The 27,672-nt window shown below is 32.5% G+C and overlaps 1 protein-coding gene across 1 annotated transcript; it reads left to right on the top strand.

Annotated features, from left to right (window-relative positions):
- The first annotated feature begins 13,837 nt into the window (after positions 1-13,837).
- On the top strand, positions 13,838-26,888 carry LOC116125337 (RNA demethylase ALKBH10B). Its single transcript, XM_031411074.1, has 9 exons — positions 13,838-14,518; positions 20,247-20,688; positions 21,388-21,513; positions 21,714-21,811; positions 21,903-22,020; positions 24,207-24,326; positions 24,437-24,549; positions 24,634-24,788; positions 25,866-26,888. Exons 1-9 carry the CDS (start codon positions 14,063-14,065, stop codon positions 26,593-26,595), a joined length of 2,358 nt encoding a protein of 785 aa, XP_031266934.1. The 5' UTR covers positions 13,838-14,062; the 3' UTR covers positions 26,596-26,888.
- The last annotated feature ends 784 nt before the right edge of the window (positions 26,889-27,672 follow it).

The following is a 27,672-nucleotide window of genomic DNA, read 5'->3' as shown; positions in this document are numbered from 1 at the left end:
TTCTTGATGAAGAGCGGATGCTAAATGCGCCCTCCTTCTAACGCCAAACTGCTGATGCTTGATTTCGACACCAATGACTCGCACGTGCAAAGTGCTAATATGCTCTTAGAAATTACACGTGAATGATTAATGTAGTAAATAAATGGAAGATGATTTTTAAAGTGATTAGGATGCTCAAAGTGAATCCTACGTCCACTGTTTTTTTGTATATATATGAGAGATTACAATCAGGTTGCGTATAGCGAGCTGAGATACAATTGGAGTATAGTTTTTTGCTATTAGGATCCCCAAAATGAGAGGGGGAGTCCTCTATTTATAGTCGAGGGATTCAAGGTAATGATTACAAGTCTGCAAGTGAGCAGGTATTGTACAATTTCTACCTTACTTCACATTGGTTGATTACATAGGAGATATCCTTAAATCGCGTGGGGCTTGGACAGGTGTGCACCCCTTATTCACTCATAGACAAAACCTGAATTTGTTAAGTTGATGACAACTATATTCTTTCTGTCTTCAGGCAACATGACAGCTCTTGGATGACACAAAACCTTCCTGAACTTTGATTGGCGCTTACTGATGCAAGCTCACGTCAGCCATGATTTTTTAGGCATAACAATATATATTTGACAAAGTATAGTTATGGAAATAATTTTGGGAATTAAATTTTGGAAAACTTTATTATCCTAAAATACAAATATTATATAATATTATAATTACTAGAGTGAAAATAAAGTTAAATTAAAATTAATTGTAAATTTGTGACAAAAGAATAAAACTAAATATCAATATTAATATGATTTATCAATCTTTAATTAAATAATTAGTATGACTCTAACTTTAAGTTTGTTTAATGATTTCTTAATATAACGTGACTTATGAGGCATGAGTTGTCATACTATAATGTACTAATCATTTAATTAAGTAATATAATAATTTAGTAAATTACTAATGTTTATAATGTAATGTTATAATAAATTAAGTAATCATACTATAAATCTATAATGTAATGTTATAATTAATTAAATTTCTAATCATTTAATTAGGTAATATATTAATGTAGTAAATTACTAATGTTTATAATGTAATGTTATAATTAATTAAGTATTATAATGTAATGCTATAATTAATTAAATTTCTAATCATTTAATTAAGTAATGTACTAATGTAGTAAATTATTCATGTTTATAATGTAATGTTTATAATATAATGTTGTAATTAATTAATACGAGTGGTCTACACCACAAGTCAGCTTATTCCATGAGTTGGGCTACTGTACAAGTTAGATCACTCTACGATCAAGACCACCCTACGAATTGGGTCAACCTACATTTTAGGCCATTCCATGAGTTGGACCTTTCTAAAGGTTAAGCTAAACCAGACTCTAGCCCATTAGTTTATACTCATCCCACAATAGGACTCTAAGTCCTATACAAATCCTAGTTCATCCAAGACTCTTAGTCTTACTTGAATTAGGGGTGGGATAAATAATCTGAAAACTGAACCGAACTAGTAACCAATCCGAAATTGAACCGAAAATTAGGTTTTTTTACAAACCGGTTAACCGAAATCGGTTTTACCCTAACTATATAAACAAAAATTTTTTTTTACTCTTCTCTATTTCTCTTCAGACTCTTCTCCGCCTCTAAATCTCCACACTTCTAGTCTTTCACAGTGCACAGTGCACACTCCATCCACACTGTGAGCAGACTCCAATACTCCACTCTTCAATCTTCATCAGTCACTCCACTGTCTAGTCACCACTCCATCTTCTTTCTTCATTTCTTCGTAGTTCGCACGTTCGCCAGCACCTAGCAGACTCCACTCTCCAGTCACGCCATTGTCCCACCGTGAGCAGACTCCACTCTCCAAGCTCCGATCGTCGCACGTTTTCCAGCACCCAGCAAACTCCGCTCTCCAGTCACGCCACTGTCCCATCGTGAGCAGACTCCATTCTCCAAGCTCCGATCTTCACAGTCCACACTTCACAGTCTCCAATCGTCGCACTTTGCCAGCACCCAGCAGGGCCATGCCGCCAGCAGTAGTGTCCACAACAACCACCCAGCACCCACTCACCCAGCAGTCTCCACCGTTGTTGCTAAGATTCGAGCACTTACAAGTTACAGTTAATTTAATACCTTAACGGGACAAAAATTGATGATCGAAATTCTTTAATACCAAACATGGATACAATAAATACAATTCCCCAGCAATATTAATTTTGTTTGTCTATCTAATTCACAAAGACAAAAACCATAAAAAAGTAAAAAAAGCATTCTCTGCTGGTTGTCTATCTTTGTTTGTCTATCTAATTGATGATTGGCCTGTATTGTGAGCTCAATGTGGGTGAATTGATGATGTTGTTTGTTGGTATAGTGGGTTTTTTGGGTGATCTTGCCTGCTGTAGGTTCTTCTTCTGGGCTGTTGGGGTTTTGGCAGTTTTGTCCTGGCTGTTTGTTCTGTTTTTTGCTAGCGTAAGGCCTTCGTGGATGGTTTCTTTGCTGGTTGTTTTGGTGTCCTGTTTGCTGTGGTCTGTGAGCTGGTTTGTGGTTGTAAATTTTTTGTTTTGTTTTCTTTGTTTGGTGATTATATAAAACTAAGTTTAGGAGAGTAATGGTGATTAGAGTATCCTGAAATGATTCTAAATTGCAATGAATTGTCTGGTAATAGTTATTATGTTAAGTTTATGTTATCAAGATCGGTGTTTAATAAGTTGTAGTACTTTTATTCTAATGGAAAAATAATTAAACATTCATTTTGAAATATAATATTATGTTGTCTTAGTTGTTTAAATTGATACGTGCTTTTGTTCTTATATTATAATATTATGGTAAAATAATAGAATATTCGGTTCGGCAATACGTAAATTGGTGGCACAATAATTAAAGGAAATGATTTGCCATACTATGTGTAAATTGGTGGTCTTATGTTTTATTATTAATTGATGGATGTCTTTATAATTTACATACCCTAAATTTCTCTTTTATTTTTAGTTATTGTCAATAAATAAAAGAATATGATTTATATGGATGTCTTATTTACTTAATGCGTATTTTTATTTGATGGAATTGTAGATGTCATCGGCCGCGGACAATACTGCTTAATTTATGTCACCTCTCTGTTATTAGATGCCTCAATTGTTAATACACTCTCCTTGCTTTGCTTGTCTGTGCTCTGTTTTAATCATTGCTTCATCTTATAGAGTTTTTTCAATTCATTGTCATTAGATTTATTTAGGGAGTATTTGCTATTCATTTATTAATATTTATAATTGTTAATTGCAGATGATGATCTTCTTCGTGTGCCATTAATTAATCTGGGGAGTGTGGAATCAAGAGACTCCACTATCACCAAGAAGATGATTTATGTTATGTTAAGTTTTTAATTTGTAATTTTATGTTATGTTTAGTTTAATATTGCCAAATTAAATTTATGTTATGTATTTGAGTTTCTTAATGAGTATTGACTATTGAGTAATGTGTAATTGAATTCTTTATATTTTTATTTCATATTCTGGATTTAGTATCTGCAATAAGTAATTTAATGTATTTTTCATATGAAGAATACAACAATAATACCAAAATAAAAGGGAAAAATATTATGAAATTATATATAAAATAATAAATATTTGAATTTAGGGACTTAAATGAAACATTGAAGACTTTTAGGGATTAATTTGAAAACCGGTTAACTGGTAACCGAACCGAATATTCGGTTCGGTTTACAACTGGTTTATAACCAAAACCAGTCCGGTTTTCGGTTTGCATTTTCTCTAAACCGAATAACCGGTTCGGTTAATCGGATTATCCCCACCCCGAACCTGAATTAGTACTTCTAGTCTTACTTAGACTAGTACTACGGTTTCCTATTTATTCAAACTCCTAATATGAGAACACCTAATTCTACAAGGACTCAACCCCTTTGAGCTCTCTATAAAAGTAGAGGTCAAACCTCTCATTATTCATTTAATCACAACCCTCTCTTTAGTTTACTAAGTTATTACTTCGAAAAACCACCGCCTTTCCTCGTCATGGAGTCTAGTTCCAATTACTCTACTCCAATAATTGTTGTGGAGCCGAGTTGCGACCACTCTACACCGATAAGTTGTGCCCTAGCCAAACACTTCGATAAACCCTTTCCCACTCCCAGCTTTACTAAATTCCTTTCATTGTGTATGACTTGAGCATCAGAGTGGGCCAACACCACACCGGTGTCCCCTGAGTCCTTTGCGTTCATTTTTCTTTGTCCCTGCAAGTCTACAAGATTGTTAGTGACCTCATCTTTACAGAATAATATTCATTCGACTTGACCGTAGATTTAACTGTCTACAATAGTTAAAAGAGCTTATTTAAAGCTATAAGCACTTTTGAATTTTTTTTAGGCTATTTGGTTGCATTTTAAAAGTGCTCATAAATATTTTAAGGCATATGGGAGAAGTTCAAATTTGAAGCTTTTGCCATAAGCTCGTTTTGAGCTAATTTGAAATGTAGAAATTTCAAAAATATTCTTATATATTTAATAAATTTGGCGTGATTTATTTTTATTTATTAAAACATTTTTTTTTTAATAAATTAATGTTAGAAAGCTTTTTTATAATTTCTTGACCAAACAGCTAACAAAAACTTTACAAAAGTTCTACTCTCATAAACTCTTTTTAAATAAGCTTTTCTTTCATAAGCTCTATTCAAATTAGCCGTATCAAACGGACTCTTAATCTTTTAACTCTTTAATTGTTCGGTTCGATTTTTTTTTTTCTAATGGTTGTTGATTGGGTACAAGTTTAGTGAAACCAAACTGAACTGAAAAATGTCCATCACAAAATATAATCTGATTTTGTTTTCCAATGCACATGCATCTACTTGTGCATAATTAATAATTTTCTTATTTCTTTTGGGATCCATGTGTAAAACATTTTTCTTCAACCAGTCAGAATTATTACAATTTTGTTCTCTAAAAATATTATGATAGAGTAATTTTATTGGTAATTTAAGCATGAAAGTAATTTAAAGTGAAGTAAATTATAGATATATTGACATTTTTTCCTTTTCCACTCTCTTTTCTTTTACTTAAATGTTAAAAAATATCACAGCTATGAAAATTAAATATCATTGTACCAAGTAACTGATAAGAGAATTATGTTTAAAAAATAATGATAAATTAACTCTAATAGTGTACAATTTGATATTTACATAAACTAATAATAAAATCTCATAAACGTTTATGGATGAGATTATTTGCATGTGAAAAACAAATCTCCTCTAAGAAACTTTTGAAAATAAGATTTATACCTTATGTACATGTTTTAATAATTCAAATACAAAATCATTGAAGTTTATGTTTAATTAAATAAAAAATATAATGAAACTACAATTTTTGTTGAAATTTCCTTTAAAATATTATTAAAATTTTAATTACGTGTGTACTTAGCAAACTAGATGCTTAAAGTATAAATTTAGATGCAAATGCTATACAATATTGTATTGTATAGTACAACGCATCACACATAGCTTTACATTTCAATTTTTCATAATATTAACGTTTAAGGATCAAAACAAAGTGAATGGTTTAACAAGTATTTAGCAATTTACATGAATTGAAAGTAATTTACCCATGCAACTGATTTGTTTAAGCATGAAAGTAATTTAAATGTTAATATTATGAAAAATTTAAATGTTATAGAATATCAAAACTATGAAATTTATAGATATGTTGACATTTTTTTTTTCTTTTTGCACTTTTTTCTTTCTCTTTTCCTTGATTTAAATTATGAAATGAATTTCATTGTACTATGAAACTATAAATGAATTATGTCTAAAAAATAGTGATAAACTAATCTTAAAAGTGCCATTTGTTATTTAAAGAAATAAATAATTAAATTTCTCTAAGATATATATATATATAATATATCTTTATGATTTTTACCAAAAAAAAAAAAAAAAAAACCAATAAATTAACACTTAATTGAATGCAAAATATAATAAGAACCACAAACTTTGTTGAAAGTTGATTTGATTTAAAAAATTTAATTTGTTTGTGAACTTAGCAAAATTTTGATGAGTTTAAAGATTACTCAAAACTTCTTTTTTTTTGTCATTTATTTATAAATCAATTTGATAAGTAAATTAAACCATATTATATTATAATTTTTTTATGATGATTTACATCAACTGGACTCATCATATATATATAGATTGTACTGCCTTAAACAAATGCTTTGATTTAGTTGGTAGGATGAAACATGTGAAATTCTAATTACAACAATTTATGCACCATTTGTATGATTCTTTCCCATTGTAATTATTTCCTTATTCTTGTGAGTATTGTTTGTTGTATAATTCTCTCTTTCTTTCATTTTGTTGTGCCTTTATTTAATTCTCAATTAAAGATAAAAAGTATTCATATGCATTTGTGCTTTCAAAAATATCATGAAGGTGAAGACTCTTATTTTAAATCTATCACCTAATAGTAATCATGAAATATGTTTTGAGGGTCTTCATCTATAACAAGTTGATATTATATTATAAAAAAATATATCAACTTGTTATAAGCACAACATGAAAATAATACGATTAGAAAATTTATTTAATTTGTACTACAAGGTAAGGACAATGTTGGGTGTTTCCAATGCATTTATAAGGTTTTTCAATTGTATTATAGTTTTCAAATTACAGAACAATCTCTAATATGAATGATATTTGTGATGATTTCTTAAACATTTTTATTGTTATGATTATTTCTTGTTAGAATGTTTCTCTCATAAGGTTACACTAGACAAGATAATGTATTCCATGATAACAATTATAAACTCCTTTGTACCTAGAAACTCTTCTCTTCATAACAATACAATATGATTACAACATATATTTTTTTTTCTAATCATGTCTACAGCAATCTTATTTATACAATATATATAATAAATCAACAGAAACTATAACTCAATTACATTTAAAAGCAAAACGAGTTTAAGATCAAATCACGTAATCTTTTCGGAAAATGATAGAGTTACCGAAAAGTTTACACCGAATTTGTGTAACGAATGACGTGACAAAATCCTAACCGTTGATTAATATTAACTGATAATAAATCAACGGTCAGGATTTTGTCACGTTATTCGGTGTACAAATTCGGTGTACACCCATCGGTAACTGTAGTATTACTCAATCTTTTCCTAATTCGTTTTAGTTTATAACATGAGATGTGTATCATTGTAATGAGGTTTTGGTAATCTTCTCATCCAAGTTCATTAGATTACATTGAATCAAGGGCTAAGAATTTTTGTTAAAGTAACATGATTACATATGATAAAATATAACATTATCAAATACAATTAATTATTTTTTACGTCAATTAAGTTCTAAGCCATTGGATTATCATGAATCAAACTGTGTCACAAATTTGTATAAAAAATCAAGTTACACCAACTTGACGCTTATTTATATACACATGCATGTTTCATACTATAGTAACTTTAATTTTTTTACTTATTTTGAGACACTAATTTATAGTCATTCATGAATTGTGATCCTAAGGTTGAAAAGGTGATTAGTGACATATTTTGGGCAAAGCATTTCAAGCACCGAAAGGGTACTACGTCTGGCTCATCTCCTAAAAAGTAGTACCACCAGGCTCCGCTAATCGCCCTATTGGTGGTACCCTACTAACCGCTCTATAAACGACACTAGAAAGTGCGCTGATTATCATCTCATTTATCATTTGTAGTAGCAAGAAGACATCTCCAAAATAAAAGTGTCAAGTCAAGTGTAGCGGTTGTTCACTTGCACTTATTCTTTGTAACCAATGTTTTAAAACCCGGTCCGACCGGTTTAACCGGGACTCAGAAACTTCAACGGATCGGGTTTATATTTTTCCCATTCACCCAAAACCCTAAGATTTGAGAGGATGATCGGTGAACAATTGACGACTGGGATGTTGGGGCTTTTGAAGATAAAGTGTCGGTGAATGCAATGGTGGTGATGGATTTGATTTCTCGTGAGTAAATCGACTGAAAATTGAACAAAATTGGCAGCGACAACAACCGGCTTTTGCTGGCAATTGGCGAGGCTAACGGGGGGGGAGTGAAGTGGGTTTTGGTTGGGAGGAAGTAGGGAGTAATTTCTGGATGATGGGGAGGGTTGTCAACGCCGGCGTCGATGAGATCTGGCCTAGAATGCCAATGTAGGCATCGGTGAGATCTGGCCGAAATCGAACATATTTCGACCAGATCTTGGGTATATTTTAAGGGGAATGGACTCAAGGGACGATTGAGGTTGCATCTGGGGTGTCGTCGCCGCCAACCAGTCACCGACCGATTTGTATTTGGGTGTGTTTGCTAAATTTCAAACCTATAGGGACTTAACGAATTTTTAAAGGTGCATTTGCTGAATTTTAAAAGTTTTTGTAAACCTGTTTGACCACTAAACCAGTCAACCTGGGACCCGACAACTTTGCCGGGATTCACCCCAGGTTGGGTTTTAAAACATTGGTTGTAACAACACCAGAATTTAAGTTGTAGCTAAGGGAGCTGGAAAGGTAATCACTCTGCCAGTCACCCTTCATTGCTAGCCATTATAAACACAACGGGATCGCCTTGGTGCTCACTTTATATTTCAGTGGGCTCTAACTATCCAATTGCTTGGAGCACAAGTCTCCATCCTTTCCATCTTACATTGTACACGTGTATGATTGCTAGCTGACGTGAATTAAAGTTTTGGCACCTTAATATTTACCCATCTCATGATTATTAGGGAATATTTGGTGGTCATACCCTAAAGTGTCACCTGTCATTGATCTAATGGGCCTCTTGGCAACCAACCACCAAAACCCTAGTCATATATAAATAAAATGATTTGTCTTGCAAGGTAAGTAATCTTTAGGTTTCCAAACTTGGGGGTTGCCCATATTCTTCCTCTTCATTGAACATTCTTTGGAATTTCAGTGAACTTGCTGTACCTCCATTTTTAGACCTACTAAGTTTTAGACATAATTGATTCTTTTTTTTTATGCTCTTCTTACAAGTTTCCCCATTAAGTATCACGTTGACTTGAGCATTGGAGAAACAAACTACACTAACAAGGTCCCTTGTCGATTTGAGCTATCGACCTCTTATTTCCCCCTTTTCAGCCATTACAACCACTATTGGAGCTTCCTTGAAGTTACAACACTTGGAAAATTAATTCAAGAACTTTGGAGGAGAAGAAGAAGAAGAAGAAGGAAGGGACTGCTGCATCAAATCCAAAACTCATGCTTATTACTTCACCTCTACTATTAGTGCTAGAGTAGCAATTTTTTGGTATTAACACAACATAAGAAATAATCACTTGTTACTTCCAATTTACAACCATTAGATTTGTTATGGGTGAAATCTTCCAAGCACTAAGAAAATGTCGTTTGTTGCTGAAAAATGAACATTGCTCTATTAGCATTACTCTGTTGATCGCCCAATCAATACCAACATTGTTGGTCACCCAAAATCGATAGAAAATCACTGATAGAAAAAGTGTGTAAATGTCACTTCCACTCGTTATCTACCATAGCAAAGAAGTGCACATGAAATAATTTGTTATTGAGTTAAGTGTGGCTTTGCCCACTTGCACTCGTTGCCTTAGCAACACCATAAGTTATGCTGTAGTAGAGAGAGACAAAACGGTAATTAGTCCACTAGTCGCCCCTCATTGCCAGACATTATCAACACCGTAGGGGTTGCTCCAATGATCACTCCATGCTTCAGTGGGCTCTCACTGACATGTTACTTGGAGCGCAAGACTCCTTTATCTCCTTAGAACACTTAACATGTGTAGAGTTGTCAATAGACGCTCCACAAGGGGTTCACCACATCATCATCTGCACAACTCAGCATTATTAGGGAATCTTTAGTGGTCTAGCCCTAAAAGGCTCACAATGCCACTTGTCACTGTTCAAGCGAGCCACTTGGCAACAAACCACCAAATCCCTAGCACTATATGAAGAATTAAAAGTTGTTTGCCTTGGAAGGTATGTTTTGGATTAAGTTTCTAGATTTGGAGGTTGCCCCCTTTCTTATTTACTAAACATTCTTTGCATGTCTCTGTGGATTTACCGCACTTCCATTTTTGGACCTACTAAGTTTCCGTTACTATTGATTATCCTTTATATGCTCTTTTTACAAGCTTCTCCATTGTATATCGTGCTACCTTGAGTTTTGGAGACCTACACCAGTAAAACACCCTACCGACTTGAGCTATTAACCACTTGTTCTCTCATTTTCCACCATTAAAGCCACTGTTGGAGCTTCCTCAAGGTTATAGTACCTAGGATTTTCTTCAAAAACTTTGGAGAAGAAGGGAAAGATCTATAACACCAGATCCTAAACTCAAATCAAATTACTCCATCTTTATTGGTGGAGCTAGGAGTACGATTTTTTAGCATCAACAAGATTGTAAAATATCAAGCGTGTGTTTGGTTGGGGGTAGTATGAGATTACTGAGGTAATGTCATCTTATATTACTTGATTATCACGTTTGGTTGTCAAGTAATATAAGATTCCAATAATCTTCCAAAACCAATAGTAATTACTGCTAGTAATATAGGAGGTAATTTGATTACCTCCATTTTCTTAGGTATTTTAAAATTACTTGGTAATCTTATTTTTGTTACAATTTTATCCCTTATTAATATAAATTTTAGACAAAAATGCCATTGTTATTCTAAATTATTTACAATAAAATTTATGGACAACTTTAACCTCATACTTAGGATTTTTAAGACAAAATTACCCAAGGCCACAGCCACCCCTAGCCACCACCTCAACCAGCCAAGGGATTGCCGACCACCATTGGAACGATGCACAGCTGGGGGATTTGGCCAGTCGTGCGCTAGTAAGGCTGCTTCCGGCCATGGATCACATAGAAACAGCCAGATCTGACCATTTCACAGCCACATCTTTGGCGCTTCAAATAGCTAGATCTGGCCATAGATCTGAATGACCTTAACGGCACACAATCAGCCAGATTCGATCGGTAGTGTGCCATTACGGCAACTGCCGAAGGTGGTGACCGGCAGTCCCTTAGGTGGGTGGGGGTGATTTTGTTACAAATTAAATTTTATATGGCTAGGGTGTTTTAACAAAATTTCAAATGTAGGGGGTTAAAAGAAATGATTCAAAAATTAATAATAAAAATGATATTGTATTAATATTTAAAAAGGAGGGTAATTTAGTAATCTATATAACTTACCCATCCATTTATCTTTCCAACCAAACATATCAATATAACATACTCACAAATTTATTCCAACATAACCAAATGCATTTTTTAAATATTCACAGTAATCTTTAAGATAATCTTTCTATCCATTAATATAAGAGTATCTCTAATAGTATTCTTTATTTTAAAAAGTATTTTTCATATAAATAAATATCATTTTCATTAATTTTAAATATAAAGAACAAATTTTTTATTCAAATTCAATTGGCTCTTTAAATTTAATGAAGATACTCTTTATTTTCAAGAAAATGACTTAATAGGAGAGAAAATTTATAAATAAAATGTATAGAAACTTGTACTTTATTAATTAATATTAGGATTAAATTTGACTTTCTAGATATAGAGAGCTAAACTCACTCTTTAATTTATATTTAAAGAATAAAGAGTATGTTTGAGAGCATCTCCAAAGGACTCTTTATATGATCCAAAGTCTTTATTATAAAGAGTTTATTCATAAAAACAAGACTCCAACAGACTCTTTATCTTTAAAATATAAATTAGAGAGTGAGTTTCACTCTTTACATTTAGAGAGTCAAATTTCACTCTCTATCCTAATTTTAATTAATAAATTACAAGTTTCTATGCATTTTATTTATTAATTCTCTCTTCCATTAAGTCTCTTTCTTAAAAATAAAGAACATTTTCATTAAATTTAAAGAGTCTATTGGATTTGAATAAAAATTATGTTCTTTATATTTAAAAATTAATGAAGATGCTCTTCAAATAAAGAGCATCATTGGAGATATTCTGGCTCTTGTTTTTATGGATAGACTCTTTATAATAAAGAGTTTGGGTCATATAAAGAGTCATTTGGAGATGCTCTAATATTCTCAGTAATACAATATTCTCTTAACCAAATGCACCCAAAGGTTAAAAAATTGTGTCACCATTTTAAGTCAAAATTGAAGTCATTATATCCTGGCACAATAAATATTTTGGCTCCCTTTAAACTTATTCTTAAATGAGTTTTATTCTTATATTTCTTTAAAAACGTTTACTTTATTTCTTCTTTATACTAATGCTCCTTTTTAGTAATATATTACTGCAAAAAATTTACAAGTAATGGAATAATTAATTAACTCAAAATTTTGTTTTAGTGTATTATATAAAAAGAACTTTTACATAAAAATACTCATTAATTACATAAGTTCTATAAAAGTAACACTGGTTTAGACTAAAAATAGTTACTATTATTATTCCTTGCAAATGAGTTTGGCTTAATGTCAAATTCCATATTTAGTGGTGCATTGATTTTGTAAGTTTGGACAACAAATAGTTGAAATTGGTTAAAGTTTATCGTTTACTTTGAATTATTTTGTTTGCAATTACGCATTGGATTGTGTTGATAACATTTGTTTCACACTAGGTAATCGTGATTATCATCTATATATAATTTGACTTCATGTGATTGGATAAAAAATTATACAATTTGCTCTTAATTAATGCTAGATAATAAATGGATAGAAGAGATTTAATTTTATATTTTTCAATATTAAATAATATGTTTGGTATTGTTTTTAAAATAGTATAGAGCTTGAGAAATGAACATTGAAGATATAAATGCATATATTTGTTTTTGTCTTTCTTTTATTAAAAATAGTCTATTGGGATTGCATTTTGTCAAAACATTTTTCCAAAACACCAATTTGAACACAAGTTTTTGCCTATTTTTTTTTAAATGAAAATGAGAAAACATTTTCTCAAAATGGATCTATGCAATCCCTTAATATGTGTCTTAATATAAAATCAGATTTCAAATTCTAGTAAAAAATCATCCATACTTCAAATTAACAAAATCAAATATGACATTTATGCTGTCGAGAGGTGCAACTTTAAACGTTACATCATTAGTATAAAACGTATTATTTATATCTTATCATCAATATGGAATTTTGGATGACTTCTTAGTCCTAGAATGTATATATAGTTGTAGAATTAGATTTCAAATTCTAGCAATAATATCATATCTTATAATACATCTATTTTCTTAAAATGAATCCGAACAACTACAACTTCACCTCATGAGATGCATTTTCATACAAAAACATATCTCTAATCAAATCCAATATTAATATCATACACACTTTAAATAAAAGTGTAACTCTGAACGTCATATTAGAATTTAGAAGTATAAATCATGTTACTTGTATCATATCATCATTATTTCTTAAAATATACTCGAAATTTTGAATGACTTCTTAGTCTGCAATTCATATTTTTTATAGAATCAGATATCAAATCCTATCAATAATATCAAAGATACACAAAATTAACAATATTCGATCTTATGAAATATCTATTTTCTTAAAATAAATCCGACCAAAGATATTGAATGGAATCCAATATTAATATCATACATACTTAAAAAGAAATAAATATTACATCTCAAAGTTGTAAATTTGAAAGTTAAAAGAAGAAGATAAGTTAACAAAATTTAATCTCTAATCCAAATTCCAAAATTCGAAAAAGAAATTCTAACAAAGTTGGAAACTCTTAACTGAGTAGTTTAAGTGTTGATTAAACATTAAGGAAATCCCGAAATCACCCCTACGTATAAAAGAATATTCTGTGTGGTACTCAGCTCCCAAAAGCCAAAACCAAACTTTAACTCCAGAGAGAGAGAGAGCCACCATTTAAGACAATACACATGCGTGCTTCATAAGCCATTTCCATTCAATCCCAAACCCTAGATCTCTTCACTCTCAACTATTCACTCTTCCAAACATACCCTTTTCAGATCTGTACAATTCCTCATTCTGGGTTGATCCCAAGATTTCATTTTGGTTTAACTTGGATCTAAATTTATGTTCTTGTTTTAGTTGGCTATGGCAATGCCATCCGGGAATGTGGTTTTGTCCGATAACAAAATGCAGTTCCCTGATGAGCGAGATGGGTTTATTTTTTGGTTGAGGAGTGAGTTCGCCGCTGCTAATGCTATAATTGACGCTCTTTGTCAGCATTTGCGTTCAGTTGGTGAGGGTGGAGAGTATGATGTAGTTTTGAATTACATTCAGAACAGGAGGTCTAATTGGTCCCAAGTGCTCCATATGCAGCAGTATTTTTCTGTTGGGGATGTGTTGTTTGCTTTGCAACAAGTGACTTGGAAAAAACAATCGAGGTTCTTTGATCCATTCACCTATAACAAGAATAGTAAGAGATCTAGTGGCTTTGTTAAGAAGGATGTGTATAATTCTAGTGTGGATAAGGATAATCATTCCGTTGATGCAAATTCTTCAGCTTTGGATAGTAATTATAAGAAAGGTAATTGCTTTTTGGATAATGTAAATGGGTTTATTTTATTTTGCTCTGTTTTGATTAATGGTTTAGAGATGGATTTGGATTTGTGATTTTCATCTGTGTTCTTTTGACTGCGGGACTAACTTTTGACTATATTTGTATGTTTCTTATCCGTTATTATGTTTTACAATTCTGGAAAGTAGATTTGGTTTATTTATATTAATTATTAATTTAGCTTGTGTGTTATGTAAATTGGGTTACCTGTGGATTACTATCTTACTTTGAAGCAACTTTAATAAATTGGACATTATATTATGGTAATTGGTTTCTTGTGTATCTTAAAAATAAATTTAGAGAGTGAGTTGATTGACTCTTCACTTTAGAGAGCAAATTTACTCTCTATCCTAATTTAATTAATATACAACAAGTTTCTATGCTTTTTTATTTATAATTCTCTCTCCCATTAAGTCTCTTTCTTAAAAATAAAGAACATCTTCATTAAATTTAAAGAGTCTATTGGTTTTGAATAAAAATTATGTTCTTTATATTAAAATTTAAAGATGCCTTATTATATAAAAGATGCTCTCAAATAAAGAGCATCATTGGATGCTCTGACTTTTGTTTTTATGGATAACTTTTTATAATAAAGAGTTTGGGTCATATAAAAGTCATTTGGAGATGCTCTAATATTCTCAATAATACAACATTCTCTGAACCAAATGCACCCAAAGGCTAAAAATTGTGTCACCATTTTAAGTCAAAATTGAAGTCATTATATCCTGGCACAATAAATATTTTGGCTCCCTTTAAACTTATTCTTAAATGAGTTTTATTCTTATATTTCTTTAAAACGTTTACTTTTTTTCTCTTTTACTAATGCTCCTTTTAGTAATATATTACTGCAAAAGATTTACAAGTAATGGAATAATTATTATGCTTATTACTTCACCTCTGTTATTAGTGCTAGAGTAGCAGTTTTTTGGTATTAACACAACATAAGAAATAATCACTTGTTACTTCTAATTTACGACCATTAGATTTGTTATGGGTGAAATCTTCCAAGCACTAAGAAAATGTCGTTTGTTGCTGAAAAATGAACATCGCTCTAGTAGCATTACTCTGTTGATCGCCCAATCAATACCAACATTGTTGGTCACCCAACATCGATAGAAAATCAATGACAGAAAAAGTGTGTAAATGTCACTTCCACTCGTTATCTACCATAGCAGAGAAGTGCACATGAAATAATTTGTTATTGAGTTAAGTGCGGCGTTGCCCACTTGCACTTGTTGCCTTACCAGCACCATAAGTTATGCTATAGTAGAGAGAGCCAAAACGGTAATTAGTCCACTAGTCGCCCCTCGTTGCCAGACATCATCAACACCGCAAGGGTTGCTCCAATTATCACTCCATGATTTAATGGGCTTTCACTGACATGTTACTTGGAGCGCAAGACTCCTTTATCTCCTTAAAACACTTAACATGTGTAGAGTTGTCAATAGACACTCCACAAGGGGTTTACCACATCATCATCTACACAACTCAACATTATTAGGGAATCTTTGGTGGTCTAGCCCTAAAAGGCTCACAATGCCACTTGTCAGTGTTCAAGCGAGCCACTTGGCAACAAACCACCAAATCCCTAGCACTATATGAAGGATTAAAAGTTGTTTGCCTTGGAAGGTATGTTTTGGATTAAGTTTCTAGATTTGGAGGTTGCCCCCTTTCTTATTTACTAAACATTCTCTGCATGTCTCTGTGGAGTTATTGCACTTCCATTTTTGGACCTACTAAGTTTCCGTTACTATTGATTATCCTTTATATGCTCTTTTTACAAGCTTCTCCATTGTATATCGTGCTACCTTGAGTTTTGGAGGGCCTACACCAGTAAAACACCCTACCGACTTGAGCTATTAACCACTTGTTCTCTCATTTTCTACCATTAAAGCCACTGTTGGAGCTTCCTCAAAGTTATAGTACCTAGGATTTTCTTCAAAAACTTTGGAGAAGAAGGGAAAGATCTATAACACCAGATCCTAAACTCAAATACTCCATCTTTATTGATGGAGCTAGGAGTACGATTTTTTAGCATCAACAAGATTGTAAAATATCAAGGGTGTGTTTGGTTGGGGATAGTATGAGATTACTGAGGTAATGTCATCTTATATTACTTGATTATCACATTTGATTGTCAAGTAGTATAAGATTCCAATAATCTTCCAAAACCAATAGTAATTACTGCTAGTAATATAGGAGATAATTTGATTACCTCCATTTTTTTAGGTATTTTAAGATTACTTGGTAATCTTATTTTTGTTATAATTTTATCCCTTATTAATATAAATTTTGGACAAAAATGCCATTGTTAACTAAATAATTTACAATAAAATTTATGGACAACTTTAACCTCATACTTAGGATTTTTAAGACAAAATTACCCAAGGCCACAGCCACCCCTAGCCACCACCTCAGCCAGCCAAGGGATTGCCGACCACCATTGGAACGATGCACAGTTGGGGGATTTGGCTAGTCGTGCGCCAGTCAGGCTGCTTTCGGCCATGGATCACACAGAAACAACCAGATCTGACCATTTCACAGCCACATCTTTGGCCGTCAAACAGCTAGATCTGGCCATGGATCTGAACGACCTGAACGACACACAATCAGCCAGATTCGGTCGGTAGTGTGCCGTTACGGCGACTGCCGAAGGTGGTGACCGACAGTCCCTTGGGTGGGTGGGGGTGATTTTGTTACAAATTAAATTTTATATGGCTACGGTGTTTTAACAAAATTTCAAATGGAGGGGGTTAAAAGAAATGATTCAAATTTTTTTAATAAAAATGATATTATATTAATATTTAAAAAGGAGGGTAATTTAGTAATCTATATAACTTACCCACCCATTTATCTTTCCAACCAAACATATCAATATAACATACTCATAAATTTATTCCAACATAACCAAACACATTTTCTTAAATATTCCCAGTAATCTTCAAGATAATCTTTCTATCGCGTAATATAAGAGTATCTCTAATAGTGTTCTTTATTTTAAAAAGTATCTTTCATATAAATAAATATCATTTTCATTAATTTTAAATATAAAAAACAAATTTTTTATTCAAATCCAATAGACTCTTTAAATTTAATGAAGATGCTCTTTATTTTCAAGAAAATGACTTAATAGGAGAGAGAATTTAAAAATAAAATGTATAGAAACTTGTATTTTATTAATTAATATTAGGATTAAATTTGACTTTCTAGATATAGAGAGCTAAACTCACTCTTAAATTTATATTTAAAGGATAAAGAGTATGTTTGAGAGCATCTCCAAATGACTCTTTATATGATCCAAACTCTTTATTATAAAGAGTCTATTCATAAAAACAAGACTCCAATAGACTCTTTATCTTTAAAATATAAATTAGAGAGTGAGTTTGATTGACTCTTCACATTTAGAGAGTCAAATTTTACTCTCTATCCTAATTTTAATTAATATACTACAAGTTTCTATGCATTTTATTTATTAATTCTCTCTCCCATTAAGTCTCTTTCTTAAAAATAAAGAACATCTTCATTAAATTTAAAGAGTCTATTGGATTTGAATAAAAATTATGTTCTTTATATTTAAAAATTAATAAAGATGCTCTTTATTTATATAAAAGATGCTCTTCAAATAAAGAGCATCATTGGAGATGCTCTGACTTTTGTTTTTATGGATAGACTTTTTATAATAAAGAGTTTGGGTCATATAAAAAGTCATTTGGAGATGCTCTAATATTCTCAATAATACAACATTCTCTGAACCAAATGCACCCAAAGGCTAAAAAATTGTGTCACCATTTTAAGTCAAAATTGAAGTCATTATATCCTGGCACAATAAATATTTTGGCTCCCTTTAAACTTATTCTTAAATGAGTTTTATTCTTATATTTCTTTAAAAACGTTTACTTTATTTCTTCTTTATACTAATGCTCCTTTTTAGTAATATATTACTGCAAAAGATTTACAAGTAATGGAATAATTAATTAACTCAAAATTTTGTTTTAGTGTATTATATAAAAAGAACTTTTACATAAAAATACACATTAATTACATAAGTTCTATAAAAGAAACACTGGTTTAGACTAAAAGTAGTTACTATTATTATTCCTTGCAAATGAGTTTGGCTTAATGTCAAATTCCATATTTAGTGGTGCATTAATTTTGTAAGTTTGGACAACAAATAGTTGAAATTGGTTAAAGTTTATCGTTTACTTTGAATTATTTTGTTTGCAATTACGCATTGGATTGTGTTGATAACATTTGTTTCACACTAGGTAATCGTGATTATCATCTATATATAATTTGACTTCATGTGATTGGATAAAAAATTATACAATTTGCTCTTAATTAATGCTAGATAATAAATGGATAGAAGAGATTTAATTTTATATTTTTCAATATTAAATAATATGTTTGGTATTGTTTTTAAAATAGTATAGAGCTTGAGAAATGAACATTGAAGATATAAATGCATATATTTGTTTTTGTCTTTCTTTTATTAAAAATAGTCTATTGGGATTGCATTTTGTCAAAACATTTTTCCAAAACACCAATTTGAACACAAGTTTTTGCCTATTTTTTTTTAAATGAAAATGAGAAAACATTTTCTCAAAATGGATCTATGCAATCCCTTAATATGTGTCTTAATATAAAATCAGATTTCAAATTCTAGTAAAAAATCATCCATACTTCAAATTAACAAAATCAAATATGACATTTATGCTGTCGAGAGGTGCAACTTTAAACGTTACATCATTAGTATAAAACGTATTATTTATATCTTATCATCAATATGGAATTTTGGATGACTTCTTAGTCCTAGAATGTATATATAGTTGTAGAATTAGATTTCAAATTCTAGCAATAATATCATATCTTATAATACATCTATTTTCTTAAAATGAATCCGAACAACTACAACTTCACCTCATGAGATGCATTTTCATACAAAAACATATCTCTAATCAAATCCAATATTAATATCATACACACTTTAAATAAAAGTGTAACTCTGAACGTCATATTAGAATTTAGAAGTATAAATCATGTTACTTGTATCATATCATCATTATTTCTTAAAATATACTCGAAATTTTGAATGACTTCTTAGTCTGCAATTCATATTTTTTATAGAATCAGATATCAAATCCTATCAATAATATCAAAGATACACAAAATTAACAATATTCGATCTTATGAAATATCTATTTTCTTAAAATAAATCCGACCAAAGATATTGAATGGAATCCAATATTAATATCATACATACTTAAAAAGAAATAAATATTACATCTCAAAGTTGTAAATTTGAAAGTTAAAAGAAGAAGATAAGTTAACAAAATTTAATCTCTAATCCAAATTCCAAAATTCGAAAAAGAAATTCTAACAAAGTTGGAAACTCTTAACTGAGTAGTTTAAGTGTTGATTAAACATTAAGGAAATCCCGAAATCACCCCTACGTATAAAAGAATATTCTGTGTGGTACTCAGCTCCCAAAAGCCAAAACCAAACTTTAACTCCAGAGAGAGAGAGAGCCACCATTTAAGACAATACACATGCGTGCTTCATAAGCCATTTCCATTCAATCCCAAACCCTAGATCTCTTCACTCTCAACTATTCACTCTTCCAAACATACCCTTTTCAGATCTGTACAATTCCTCATTCTGGGTTGATCCCAAGATTTCATTTTGGTTTAACTTGGATCTAAATTTATGTTCTTGTTTTAGTTGGCTATGGCAATGCCATCCGGGAATGTGGTTTTGTCCGATAACAAAATGCAGTTCCCTGATGAGCGAGATGGGTTTATTTTTTGGTTGAGGAGTGAGTTCGCCGCTGCTAATGCTATAATTGACGCTCTTTGTCAGCATTTGCGTTCAGTTGGTGAGGGTGGAGAGTATGATGTAGTTTTGAATTACATTCAGAACAGGAGGTCTAATTGGTCCCAAGTGCTCCATATGCAGCAGTATTTTTCTGTTGGGGATGTGTTGTTTGCTTTGCAACAAGTGACTTGGAAAAAACAATCGAGGTTCTTTGATCCATTCACCTATAACAAGAATAGTAAGAGATCTAGTGGCTTTGTTAAGAAGGATGTGTATAATTCTAGTGTGGATAAGGATAATCATTCCGTTGATGCAAATTCTTCAGCTTTGGATAGTAATTATAAGAAAGGTAATTGCTTTTTGGATAATGTAAATGGGTTTATTTTATTTTGCTCTGTTTTGATTAATGGTTTAGAGATGGATTTGGATTTGTGATTTTCATCTGTGTTCTTTTGACTGCGGGACTAACTTTTGACTATATTTGTATGTTTCTTATCCGTTATTATGTTTTACAATTCTGGAAAGTAGATTTGGTTTATTTATATTAATTATTAATTTAGCTTGTGTGTTATGTAAATTGGGTTACCTGTGGATTACTATCTTACTTTGAAGCAACTTTAATAAATTGGACATTATATTATGGTAATTGGTTTCTTGTGTTCTATCCTTTTAAGTTTATTTTAATAAATAGGACATTCTATTATGGTAATTGGTTTCTTGTGTTGTATCATTTTAAGTTTATTCTTCTCTTAATTTTTCTTCTTCCTTCATTTGAAAGATACCTATACCTTCACCTTTCAGAGCCTAGTTATGGTCTTAAATTCAATCATCAATGGCAGTATCTTTTCATGAAGTTTGCTTCTAACCGTATATCATGTAATTGTATGTTTGTATAATAAAATTAAATTGCATGATTTGTGGTTTATTAAGCACTTGATGAAAGTTCTAAGAGAAGAAAATAATTAAATTCAATTTTTCAGAGTGTGTTAGATCAATTTGATTTAAGCATATTTTTTTTTTTAATTTATAAAATCATTGTGTGGAGCAGATGCTGTTACAAAAGCTGCTGAAGATGGCAGCTCAACGAATTTAGGGGATTCAGAAATGACTAAATCTGGCAATTTGGATCCTAAAGCTGAGGCATCAGATGATGGATGCACCCCAAGCCCTAAAGGTATACCTACTATTGTTTATCTTCATCATGTGTTTAATTTCAACTTTGATTGTTACTTAATAACACATTCTATTTTAAACTCGTATGTTATGTGTGTGTCTATATGCTCCTTACACGCTCTGGCTTTCTTTGGCATTGTAGTTGTTATGCAAAATAACATTATTTATTCCACTTACATGGATCTTTGAATGTTCTCCCAGAGAGTGACTCACATTCCGTTCAAAATCAGAATGAGAAGCAGAATCTCACTGCAGCTCCAAAAACTTTTGTTGGTTCAGAGATGTTTGATGGGAAGACGGTAGTGAGAATTTACACATTTCTTGGATATAATTGTACAATTTCTTTTGTTTTGTCTGCTGCTAAGCTCTTACGGTATTCTATTTTTTAAGGTTAATGTGGTTGATGGACTGAAATTATATGAAGAACTATGTGCTAATTCAGAAGTTTCAAAGCTTGTTTCAATGGTTAATGATTTAAGAGCTGCAGGGAAAAGAGGTCAAATTCAAGGCAAGTTTGCTCACTTTTTTTTTTTTTTTTTTATTATTATTATTTTTTTAATCACCGGGATTGTCCGGGCCAGATTGCATGCACTTTAACTAATCTCCCGGGGTCACCCCTATTAGGGTCTAGGGGGACTTGAACTCAGGAGCTTAGGGAACCTCCTTTTGTTCTTTTACCTCTAGGCCACCCGGTGGTGGTTAAGACATGAGAGTTTTATCTCTGGAAACATAGTTTGGCTAATGGATGCCGTTACTTTTATAGAAATATAAAATTTAAAAATATTGTGTATGAGTCACATTCCATTACAGTGATTCGGGCTATCCTTTTAACACCCCCTCCATGGCTTTGCTCTGTTAGTAAGTTATTTTTAAGATTGCTCGGGCAGATTTATTTCGTCTAGACTTGTCATAAGGTTTGTTTGAACTTGGTTAAACGTGGTATATATAGTTCTAGTTCTNAAGACATGAGAGTTTTATCTCTGGAAACATAGTTTGGCTAATGGATGCCGTTACTTTTATAGAAAGATAAAATTTAAAAATATTGTGTATGATTCACATTCCATTACAGTGATTCGGGCTATCCTTTTAACACCCCCTCCATGGCTTTGCTCTGTTAGTAAGTTATTTTTAAGATTGCTCGGGCAGATTTATTTCGTCTAGACTTGTCATAAGGTTTGTTTGAACTTGGTTAAACGTGGTATATATAGTTCTAGTTCTAACGTGCTTGATTTTACAGTCTCATACTTGCTCCTAGTTAACACTTTGATACATGTATGAGACTTAGTGGTTCGAGTAAAAGGACTTTCTAAAGGCATACATTATTGAAGGAGTGACGGTAAGTACACTTTTGTTGATTCTGATATCAGAAAGATTCAATGCTTGTGCTGCCATGTCCGGTATTGCATGAGATTTTATTCCCATGTCATCATATGCCTCTCCTCATGTTGCTTCTAGGATGTCGAAGACAAATCCTGAAATTTTCCTGATAAAGAAGCATTGGACACTATCTTTTATTTTGGCTGGTGGTGACATGAGTAACTATAGTTTGCTATAGCACTGGGTGGTGGGAATATTTATCTATTATCCATTATGTGGGTTCTAGAGAGTGTGGGCTTTGGTGATATGGACCTAAGAACTATTGTGTGGTGGCATCAGACTGAGTTGTAGTTGTGCATGATTTGAGCCTAAAGAATTTCCTACAAAAACATCTATGTGTTTTAGATATTTTTGTCTATTAATTTCTTGGATTTTCAGCCCCAAAGCCCCTGAGAAATTACTTTGATTTTTCAAAATGTATCCAATTGTAAGAAAGGGGTGGTTGTATCAAAGAAGAAAGAAGAATGGATCCACTTATATTATTACCTGAAATAAGATTGGATGCTCAGTAAGAATGTTTGAGCTGAGTAGTTGTGTCCCTTGATATTCCAAACCAGTCTTGGCATGATAAGCCTTGTATCTACTCTCATAATAAGTACTTTTGCACATGCCATTTGCACCATCCTATCACTGTTTTCTTAAAATTCGTCTTCTGGTATGGGATCCACACTTTATTCTGCCCACCCTTTGTCAAAGCGGTGACAGGTAAGCAATGGTGTTTAGAATAGTAAAAAGTTCTGCAAATAGATGGTAAATTGATTTAGAGAAAGCAAAAGATATATTCTTTCATGCCCATGCTAGTATGTATTAGCCACATACTGATCCCAAAAAGTTTCAGCAGTATGATTCAATGCTTCGTGTTTGCTACTTACCATTGTCTTTAGGTTTGAACGTTTCTTTTCTGTGTCTAGGAAAAAGAACTCATTTAGGCCTTTTCTTTTCCTTTTTTTTTTTTTAAGGCCATTGATCGATTGTTATTAAAGGTTTTCTTATAGTTTCACTGAAGTGAGAATCTAGGCATGTGATAAATGATGGTGTGCTTGTCTTGTTCCATTTAATGAATATTTTTTATTGATGTTATGGCATGTAAAAGTTGTATCTTGTGAAGTCAATAGTATGTCGATTTTGCAGCAACAGTGGCTAGAACACTTAATTTTTTCATGCAATTTGAATCCTGATGCTGATAATTCATGTGCACTCTCTGAAACCTGATGACGGACAGCTTGATAGTGTTACAATTGCTCCTCTAATAATTATTTTTGTTCTAAAGCTTTAGATTTGGTTGTAAACCGTTAAAAAGTCAATCCTTTAACACAGGTCAAGCATATGTGGTCTCAAAGAGGCCAATGAAGGGACATGGAAGAGAGATGATTCAATTGGGCCTCCCAATTGCAGATGCACCTCCAGAAGATGAAAATGCAGTGGGGACCTCTAAATGCAAGTGCCATTTTCTGAGGAGCTTCTATTCTGTTCTGTAATTCGTAGTTTTTGAACAATAAAGACCCATTAATCTTTGTTTTACAATTTTGCATCAATAAATTTTTCAGATCGGAGAATAGAACCCATTCCTGCCTTGCTGCAAGATGTTATTGAACGCTTAGTTGGCATGCAAATTATGACAGTAAAGCCAGATTCATGCATCATTGATGTCTATAATGAGGTTGCTAATTCTAGGATTTTGCTTAATGGTTAAAGATAAACGTACAAGGTGAAAGCGAAGCTAATCATGTTAGTATTTTTGTAGGGTGATCACTCACAGCCTCACATTTGGCCACATTGGTTTGGACGGCCAGTTAGCACCCTTTTCCTGACAGAATGTGAAATGACTTTTGGCAGAATGATTGGAGCAGACCATCCTGGAGATTATAAAGGCGCTCTTAAGCTTTCTCTTGCTCCTGGGTATTCATCTTAAACCTCTACTCTGCCTTTCTAGCTTGTTGCTGTTTGTAACACTTGAGCTTTTTTGGAAAAAGAATTATCATAACTTGAATGTTTGACGTTTCTCAACCTAGGGCCAATATCTGGAACTAGCTTAATGGTTTTCAGTCTTAAACCGAGCAGGTAATATTGCATATCAGTGTCAGAGGTGCTACATCCTTGATTGGGGCCTTCGAAATACATTCTTCCCCAATGCTTGCTTTCCCAGGGCCTTAAGATTGTACAATTTTTTTTATTTAATTTTTTTATATGAATCCCATATCATGACATGGAACCTAATTTTCAAATATTGAATGCCTTGTAGTCATTAGACATTTTGAAATTTGTCTTTTTCCAATAGATACACAACCCAACGTTTTCTTCTTGTGAAATCAGTACCTTGAGTCATCTACTGATTTGTGCAATCAATGAAGGCTGGATGGAGAAATCACCTATGATTGTATGATCACTATCCCTGAAGTTCTCAACAAAAAGCTCTTAAATTTTCCTTAAAGTTTGAACCACAGCTGCAATATATCCCATAAACTTCCTATTTGAGGCATTTGCTACCATTGTTTTGTTTCTCTTGGTGGTAGCCAGTGACACAATTATAGTCCTGAACCTACTGGGTTTTTGGTTTCAACAAAGAGGGCAAAGGGTTCAAAATCTGCTTGGGACTACTTGGGATATTATATCCCACTAGTAGTTTCTTGGCTATCAAAGTTGTCAAGTTTGGAAGTAACTCTAGTTTTAGAACTTGGTGAACATACAGGAAAAGTTCAGGAATTTTTGGTAAAAAACAAAATCCTTACCCGATTTAAGCCATCCCCTTTATTCAGTTTTAGCTCTAATTAAGAGCTGTCCTATCAGGTTTTCCGTAGAATGGAGCTTAGAAATGTGTTCAATTTTTTGAACCAAGGCGCGTATAAATTAACATTTTATCAATGATTTGATTTGATATTTAATTACTTGGTATCAGCATCTTTATTTATTTGTTAATTCATTAGTTTAGTTTCCCTTGATGCCTTACATTCTTGGTTCTCTCGTTCTTTATGACAGATCTCTGCTTGTGATGCAAGGAAAATCTGCAGATTTTGCTAAACATGCAATTCCTTCCATCCGAAAACAACGCATACTTATTACTTTCACCAAGTCTCAACCAAAGAAATTTACCGCAAGTGATAGTCAGCGTCTTCCTTCATCTGCATTAGCCCCGTTGCCGCACTGGGGTCCACCACCCAGTAGATCCCCAAATCCTATTCGCCAGCCTGTTGGCCCCAAGCATTATACCCCAGTTCCAACAACTGGTGTATTGCCAGCTCCAATTCGGACACAAATTCCTCCACCAAATGGTGTTCAGCCCCTTTTTGTTACCACCCCAGTTGCCCAAGGAATGCCTTTCCCAGCACCGGTCCCCATTCCAGCTGGATCAACTGGATGGGCTGCAGCTCCACCAAGGCATCCTCCTGCTCCTCGCCTTCCTGTTCCTGGCACCGGAGTTTTCCTTCCTCCACCAGGCTCAGCTAGTTTATCATCTCATCAACAACTATCAACAACTGCACCCGAGATGAACTCAACCACAGAAATGGCTTCCCTGCCAGATAGAGAAAATGGTGTTGAGAAATCCAACCATCATAATGCTTCTCCAAAGGAGAAGCTAGATGCAAAAACACAAGGACAAGACTGCAACGGAAGTGACGATGGAACTGGTGGCATTAAAGCTGCAATGAAGGAAGAACATCAAAATGTTGACGGTACTGTGGCAAGCAAGACAGCAAGTACAGTATAAAGAACAAAGAGAGAGAGAGAGAGTAATATGTTTGCGGAAAGGTGAGGGGAAACGGAGTAGGCTGCGAACTTCAATGAGTTTGAAGCAAATGTAAAGAGCGGCGAAATTCATGACTTTTGAGATTTCATACTTGTATGGAGGACACAAAGGGGAGGAGGAACTGCGAACTGCAAAGTTTTCCTTGCAAATCCTTCCCTTGTAGTTCTCTATTCCGTTTTTGTTGTCTTATTATATTAAAACTCTTACACTTGTTGGAACAAGTCATTCTTAATTTAGATGTGCCTCTTCTTTCATTCTTTGTTGCTGGATACATCACCATAATCCTTGCAATGTGCATTTTCATGTTTAAAGATTTTTGAAATTTTCTTAAGATTCTAAAATATTTAATTATTAATATTTTAATAAAAATAATTATTGAATTATAAAATAAATTGATTTAGGGGTAAAATGAGAGATCACAATTTAAAGAAGAGGTATTTTAGTTATTCATTATTGGTGATGGGTGACATTCTTCCCAAGTTTGGGAGGGATCCAACACCACTCTTATTTCTGATGCAACTTTTATAAATCAAACCAAACCAAACATGACCCAGTGCAAAGCTTCTTCTGTTACTATAAATATGACTGTTTTGTAAAAGAGTAATGCTAGTTTTACAAAGACACATACAAAGTGGGCATACAAAGACAATCTCTACCCTTAATTTGCATGATTTCTCTCTCTTTCTCTCTTTCTCTTTTTCTGTTTTTTTTGTTTTTTTCTTCTGGATGATGTCACTTTGTAACATTCTTTGTATGAGTCTTTGTAAAGATATCATTTTTTTTTTTTTTTCCAAAACATAACAAATTTATAATATGAGAATGATTCTTGGTTTCATCAAGGGGATACATTCATTGCACCATAACAAGCATTAATAAAATCAAAAACGAGAAGAAAACTTTCTTAAATAAAACAGTAGATATATATTTTAATATCTATAGGCAATTCTTTAGTCAAGGATTGTCCCACAATAGACAATATGTTTGAATGTCTATTCATTGGACCGAAATAATATAAATTTATTTGTTAAATTGAAATTA

This window comes from Pistacia vera, unplaced genomic scaffold (genome assembly GCF_008641045.1).
Source record: "Pistacia vera cultivar Batoury unplaced genomic scaffold, PisVer_v2 Contig163, whole genome shotgun sequence".
In the NCBI taxonomy this organism is placed as follows: Eukaryota; Viridiplantae; Streptophyta; class Magnoliopsida; order Sapindales; family Anacardiaceae; genus Pistacia; species Pistacia vera.
Note: the sequence above shows the minus strand (reverse complement) of the source record. Positions and strands in the feature narration are given on the sequence as shown.